This window comes from Alexandromys fortis, unplaced genomic scaffold, assembly GCF_014885135.2.
Source record: "Alexandromys fortis isolate MF-2015 unplaced genomic scaffold, M_Fortis_MF-2015_v1.1 scaffold_30, whole genome shotgun sequence".
Taxonomy (NCBI): Eukaryota; Metazoa; Chordata; class Mammalia; order Rodentia; family Cricetidae; genus Alexandromys; species Alexandromys fortis.
The window spans coordinates 11,812,354-11,819,865 of record NW_026067922.1 but is presented as its reverse complement, the minus strand read 5'-3'; the positions used below and the strand labels follow the sequence as shown (position 1 = coordinate 11,819,865).

At 49.4% G+C, this 7,512-nt stretch overlaps 1 protein-coding gene and 1 non-coding gene across 2 annotated transcripts; both read right to left on the bottom strand.

Moving 5' to 3' along the window:
• Positions 1-231: 231 nt before the first annotated feature.
• On the bottom strand, positions 232-6,620 carry Odc1 (ornithine decarboxylase 1). The gene is given in 11 exon segments (XM_050141993.1): positions 232-1,097; positions 1,565-1,779; positions 1,860-2,135; positions 2,789-2,872; positions 3,052-3,133; positions 3,249-3,383; positions 3,531-3,686; positions 3,688-3,875; positions 4,123-4,240; positions 4,324-4,399; positions 6,434-6,620. Coding segments are annotated over 9 exon segments (1,383 nt in total). The 5' UTR covers positions 4,225-4,240; positions 4,324-4,399; positions 6,434-6,620; the 3' UTR covers positions 232-952.
• Positions 5,310-5,443, bottom strand: LOC126501383 (small nucleolar RNA SNORA42/SNORA80 family). The gene has a single exon (XR_007591666.1). It is a non-coding gene; the product is annotated as a small nucleolar RNA SNORA42/SNORA80 family (small nucleolar RNA).
• Positions 6,621-7,512: the final 892 nt, after the last annotated feature.

Here is a 7,512-nt window from a genome sequence, read left to right as displayed (position 1 = left end):
CACAAACTAGCTGGCTTTAGCTCTGTGGGCCAGGTCCTCACAGGGCTATGGCTTTCAGGCTACACATAACTTTTTGATGTAGGGTCTGTTGTGTAGCCAACACTGGTCAAGACCCCAGTGCTGGGATTCCAGGCCATGACTGTCTCTCCTGAGCTACAGGTTTAAGAGTCTGCCACTTTCCACAGGAAATGTGTAAATTGGGTAAAGATTATAAAAGGTCAATGGTCAAGGTAAAGATTTACAACACAGTAGTTGCTGTTGAATTTATTACAGGAAGTTGGTTGTATGATACTTCCAAGTTGTTACTAGGTGGTGATGCAGGCCAAGCCAAGGGTTGAGGAACATTCCGGGTTTCTGCAGGCAAGGTTCAAAGAGCCTGAGATGTGGCCAGGACATCAGGTCAGACGGATGGCATTCCTCAGCAACAGGTTCTGGGCACCGACTTCACAGCCAGGTGCACACACTCAGGGCTGGCTAAGCAGACTCATGCTGTGTATAGAGGGTGTGGCCCCATCCCATCCACCCTTTCCTTCTCTGCTGTGCTGTGACTACAGCAGCCTGTGCAGGAAGTGTGCACCTCCTTTAAGGGACACTTGCATGCAAACATTCCCCGATGCCCAATTATTTCAAGACAGTTTATTTCCAAAATGGGTCACAACATTAGCTTTTGGCCCATTCTGCCAAATGTACAAGCTACAAATGCTTGCTTAGCAGCTGAGGGGCACACGTTAGTATCATGTCTGAAAAGTGATAAAAATCCATATAAAACAAATATTCAAAGTTTCCATAGGAACACAGGTAAGTGTGACCCATCTCCTAGCATTCCACACTGCATCCGTGCCGACCCTAATCTTACAAAGACATTCCAAAACTAGCAGTAATTAAGTTAAATGGTCCCCCCAGATCCCTTAATTCAAGCTAAACTTGCAGGTAAGAGCTACAAGAATGGCATCTACACATTGATACTAGTGGAAGCACAGGCTGCTGGGTGACGGTCCATCCCGCTCTCCTGGGCACAAGACATGGGCAGAGTGCCAACATCCTGCTCCTCCACTTCTGGTGGGAAGCCATGGCTCTGGATCTGCTTCATGAGTTGCCTGAAAACAAAGAAGTGGCATATAAAATCCAAGTCCCTCCAAGTCGGAAGCCTCCCAAGGTCTTCTGACAGCACATCCCTAGTCACTACAGCACTAGGAAGCAATTCAATGTACCATTTCATTAACAGGAAATCGTGGGTGGCATATGCTAACTTGAATACTCTTACATTAATGTTCTAGTTGCAAAGGAATCTAATTGCTACTAGATCTAAGAACTTTCCCAGGAAAAGTCTGAAGATCAGTATTAGAGAATTCCCTCCCCTTTGTATTTAATTCAAGGTAAAACAATTTGTTGTCAATTAGACAAGAACCAAGCTCAAATTCAAGATGCCTTATTGGGTGGGAGACAGGCTAGCTTCAAGTTACAGTCAAGGTCAATCCTGCCTGATCCTTCTCCCTCAGCCTACAGCTGAACAATCCAGAGATCTATGCTTGGGAGAAACACAAGCATGTACAATTGCACTCACCACATTGGCCTCGACATTACATAGTAGATAGAAGGCCTCTGGAACCCATTGAAAGTAGACGCAGCAGCAACAGTGTATGCACCCATGTTCTCAAAGAGCATCCAATCACCCACATGCATTTCAGGCAGGTTACAGCGCTCGACGATCCGATCGAGGCCATCACACGTTGGTCCCCAGATGCTGGACGGGTAATACTTCTCATCTGGCTTGGGTCTCTGTATGAAGACATTGCTCCTCAATATTCCCGAATCCTGTACCAACACTCTCACTGCTACAGAGCATGCTCAGAACTTACCTTGGGCAGCAGGGCCTTCACATGTGCATGATCATACAGAATGCAGTTAAATGATCCATACACGCCGTCATTCACATAATACATGAAGGTTTGCTCGTTTGACTCATCTTCATCGTCAGAGCCAGTCTGTTCCTTCCATACCATTTTTTTGGCAATGATATTGACTGCCAGTGTGAAAGCTGATGCAACATAGTATCTGCCTGGCTCTGCTATGACTCTTACCCCAGAGTCTGGGGGGAAGTACTTGTCCAGAGCGGGGTTGATCACACTGGTGATCTAAGAGAGAGAAAGGTGTAGCCACTCGTTACTCAGTTCACACAGAAGAGAAAGATCACATTGCTAAAGGACAGTGTTAAAGGACAGGACATGACACGAGCCTGGGAGCTGGCACCAGCAGGTGTCATCACGTAACAGCTTATCTCCATGGAAACCAGCCTGCACACCACTTCATTTCCCATTCTCTGCTAGGGACCTGTCTCTATCATTTCAAGACACTATGGATACTGTTTTATTAAACAATAGTACAACATAATAATAGTGGCCGGCCGGCCACATGCCAAAATAGTTCTGTTTATAAATGTATGCCAACAAGATCAAAACCCTTCCACTCTGCCTCACATGATTGTACAAGCAGCAGCACAAGCTCTAGACAGTGGCTTCACTTTCTAAGAGACTGAACATTAAAATATATGGGGGCCAGGGATGAAGGCACAAGCTGAGGCAGGAGGATTCCAAGTTCAGGGCCAGCCTGGCTACAAAATGAGATTCTGGCTCAAAACAATAAAGTCAGTGGAAACACAATGCCAGGACATTTACTTTCATGTCTGTTTGGCCCCTTTTGGTATCAGTAAACATTTAGATTCTATACTACACCAAAATGGAACTTGCTATGTCTAAAAGAGTCTTTATAGGTTAACGCTGCAAATTACCTCTTCAAATTTAAGCTTCGTATCCTCAGATCCAGGAAAGCCACCACCAATATCAAGCAGATACATGCTGAAACCAACTTCTGTCTAGAACCAAGAAAAATTCAGAAGTCAGACTGCCAGATTCATAACAAGTAATAAAAATGCACACAGCAGATGGGTTTAAATCTGTTATACAGAAAAGGCTCCTACAAAAGGCTAATTCTAGATTCAAGAGTAGTTATTCCAGACAGCCCCTCCACTTCTAATGAGTCACGTGTACTCACTCCCATATCAAAGACACAGCGAGCATCCGACATGGCTTGCACGAAGGTCTCAGGATCAGTACATCCACTCCCCACATGGAAGCTGAAATCAAAAGAAACAGGATGCTGGTTTTCTCACTAGTTCTCAAAATGAGAAGGGCCCAGAAAACTGGCACTGTCCAATGACTCAGCCGCTGGCTATGTCACTGAGATCTCACCTGACACCAATGACATCAATATTTAGTTCTTTTGCCCGTTCCAAGAGAAGTCTGCTGGTTTTGAGTGTGGCACCAAACTTAACACTGAGGCGACAAACTGCTTTGGAATCATCGGTGGCAATCCGCAAAACCAACCTAGACAGAAGTACATCGAATAAATCCACACACCAGAGAGCCCTGTCCTAGGAATGGGTGCAGCCCTGTGGTTTGACTAACCCAGGGTTTAGCCCAGTTCTACGATGTGCAAGGACAGAGTGGCCAGCCTTCGCTCTCAGGACTCACTTTGCCTTTGGATGTGCTCTGGCGACCTTCATCAGCTCAATCTCTCTGTCGAATGTCATCATCTGGACTCCACTGCTGGCAGCATACTTGATCTGAGATACTTGTTTACAAGGATTTGCATAGATAATCCTCTCTGGAGGCACCCGGGGCCCTGCACCAGTGGATTCCAGTCTTGCTTGCACAGTCAAAACCTGTCCCGACTGCAGCTAGGGTGTTCACTATGGCTCTGCTGTCATTACTTTTGACTGCATAAAAGGGAGTGACGCGGGGAAGAGCTTTTAGCCATCTTAGATGTTTCTTCAGGATGTCTCCCAGGTCCGCAACGTAGAAAGCATCCTTGTCATCCTGGAATGAGAGTGGGTTTGGGGACCTCATGAGCAGTCCTGCAGTGTGACACTAAAAACCCTCTTTTCCTTTCCTTCCTTCATCTGATTCTATTCTTGTTAGGGGTCACTGACACAGCATGACCATCACACTGATGGACAACCACAGCCAATTAAAATCTAAAGTCTCTGGCAAGACATCAAGACATGCTCACTCCCACTGTGCTAGGAACTCAGCCTAGCTGTGGACAAGGGCTTCTCATACTTACAGAAGAAGAAACTTCATTAATTTTTTGGTCCAGAATGTCCTTAGCTGTAAATCCTTCATCAAGGATGTGGCAGTCAAACTCTTCCTTCTTAAAATTGTTCATGGTTCTCGATGTGCCTCTGAAACAGAGCGAGTGAGGGTGAATTCGCTCACAGCCTTAGCAGTGATTCAACACAAACCCAAGGATAAACTGAATACTTACACACAAAAAAGCTAGAGATGGAATTCAATTATTGCCAGCTCCTCACCAGGCGAGCTATCCAGGAACTCTGAGCAGTCTATGAACAGAAACACAGACATTGGTATCTCCTTTGGAATCTTACCATTAAAGGTTAGACACTGCAACAGCATACCAGAGTAAGCGGGTGGAATGAATCGCCCAGGACAGGAAGATCAGTGGGATGGGTGGGAATCCCAGTGCCTAGGTGAGCCACACAATCCCCAAACCCTGCAGATTCCACAATGGACACCAGGCTCTGCTCCATATACATAGGGCATCTCCATCCCTAGCCCTCTTCAAACAGCATGTGAGTTTCAGAAGTTTATCTGCACGTAGACCACTGGCTGTCACTGTTCCTATCTGCTCTATTTGCGAGCCATTCTAGCTCTTCAGAAATTTCAAATGGCATTACAGTAATTACACACAGTCCTGTAAACATCATTTTCCACTTGGACTAAGTTACGCTTAATGATATTTTAGTGAATAATCCACCAACAAATTTCCATAAGGAAACTTCCATGCCATACTGGTATTTAAAAAACAGGCAGTGATGGTGCACGCCTTTAATCCTGGAACTCAGGGAAGTAGAGGCGTGGATCTCTGTGAGTTCAAGGCCAGCCTGGTCTACAGAGCTAGTGCTAGGACAGTCTCCAAAGCTACAAAGAAACCCTGTCTCGAAAAAACAAAAACAAAAATAAAAACCTATTCAAATCCACACAGTATATTTTAATAGTTACTGTTATCAGAAATCGGTATTCTACAGAGCCTGTATTGCCTACCAAATGAGCACTTCAGTGAATCCAACTGTCCTCAAATGCCTTTCGCTTAGTTATGGATAATAACCATATGGTAGGATTTCTGGCTAACTATGAATACTAAGTAAGATCATCACACCGAACAATAAAAGTTTCTGTCTTAGTCTTATGAAACTGACACCAGGCAGGGGCCAGGTAAAGGTTTCTTTTTTCCACTGTACGACCCAATTCAGTGCCAACAGCCTACAGGCACAGAGGCTGGGCAATGGTTAGGAGCCAGTTTGCTCTAGCATGGGACACTATGAGAGGCCCAGGGTGACAAGCCTGCCATAAATCCAAATCCATGCACGGTAAAAACACGCTTTAAGCCTCTCCATTTAATGAGACTTTTTGGCACTGTCAACTTCATTAGTTGCCTAAACCACTCCTAAGTATAGAGACCAGCGCCAGCCAACTCACGTCTGCCTATGCGTATACCACTTACAACTGATGAATAGGCTCGGGGCGGAACTCTGTAATTTTCGGTCTTAAGTAGTTTCCAGGTACCCTTCAGGCTTAAACCTGGAAATCTTTGAGATGCCAATTACTTTTACCTTTCTGTATCTCTTAAACGTTTTTTTCCTGAATAATTAAATACATAAAATCTGAAAAAAAAATGTTTCCTAACACCTTTTTTTTGCACTGGGCATAGCTAAGTCGTAATTGACTGAATTAACACAAGTCTAGTAGAGATGCAAGCCAATTAAAACAAAAAGAATTCCACCAGTCAAATTCTGCTCGATCTTAGATTTGAATAAAAACCGCTGCATTCTTTGTCCTCTCACAGACAGGCTCAGCTCCCCACACTTTTACCAGTTACTGATGATTCTAAGCCGGGCTTCTAAACGTGCACGCCGGCCAGCCGGGAGTCAGACTTTTCCTAAACCACTAAGTCATTCAAGGAGTTCTAATTCCAAGTCACAAACGGTGGGCATCCATCAGCAGTGACTCCCGGACTAAATTTAGGTCTAGCAACTTCTACATCGGGTCATCGACTCTGCTCTGTACACGTAGCGAAACTAAAAGCGGCAGGGAACTAACTGCAGGGCGGCCGCGCTCCCCTGCACCTGCCGCGGGGCTTGCCCTCTATCATCGCGCCGGCCGGTGGAGCGCCGAGCCCGGCTGCCGGGAGAACTCCGGAGGTGACGCGAGGGCTAGCAGCCACGGACCGGGAGCATCTGCCTTCCGGGCAGCGGCTAGCAAGGTCACCGGCCCCGGGCCACGTGTCCCCTTGCCGGCGACCGCAGTCGGGGCCTCGCGACACGTGGCGCCACCCAGCCCTCCCGCGTCCCGCTCACCTCACAGCGCACGGACGCCCACGGCCAGCCCCATGGAAACGCCGCTGCCGCCGCCGCCGAACTCCGAGGAGCGTCCGGCCGCTCGCCGCCGCCCCGTCAGCCGCCTCTTCGAGCCCGCCGCAGACGCCGGCCCGAGGTGGCGCCGAGCTGCTGGCTGAGGGCGGGCGGACGGCGGCGGCCGCTGCAGGGACTGACAAAGCCCGACGGCGCGCCGCGCCGCTACTTATACGCTGAGCACGTCGTCATGGAGACGCACCAGCTCAAACCAGCCGCGATCGGTTCCGGCCGGGAGGCGCGGGCGAGGGAGGGGCCGGGGGCTCAGCGGCGGCCAACCCCGGACCGGGTGTGCCTGGGGGCGGGAGGCGCGGGCCGCGCGCGTCAGTGGGGCGGAGCGCCGCGCGTGCCCGCCCACTCGCGTCCCGGGGGTGTGTGGGGAGAGACCTCCGCCCGCGCGCCCCGCCCTGCCCGGCCTCGTGCCGGACACGCCCTGCGGCAGGCCCGCGCACGCGCACCGAGCACGAGTCCGGCCTGCCAGCACGCCGCAGGGCCCTCCGGGCAGCGGGCGGGAGCCGGCCGGAGCATGCGCAGGCTCACCTAGTCGACTGCTCTCCCTCTACCGTCTTACCCCCGACTCCCGGTGGCGGGACCCAGGCCTGGAAGACTAGCAAAATTCTTTCTCGGTTTTGCCTTCTGCGCGTGGTATTCCCTAGCGGGACAGGCGGGCTCGCGGATGGATGGGCCGTGAGTTGGATGCAGCCCATGTAGACATCGCGGCGCAAACTGATCCTGCTTCCCGGCCCCGCATGCCTATGCATGGAGCTCAGCACACTAGCGGTTCTGTAGGCATCTTCCATAGAGGTTAGGCACCAGTTGCCTAATATGCTAAAATATGCCTTCTATCTAAGTAAGAGCTCTACCCAAAAGCGTGTTAGGGGCGAGTGAAGAGGCTGTGGGGTTCTGCGCCTTGTATTCTATTGGATGGAGTTAGATCAGTAGTCTTTCAGGTTAGCTACAACCAACACGCTTTAGGAAGTCTCAACAATGGATTTGTATCCCCCCCCCCCCCCCCCCCCCCCCCC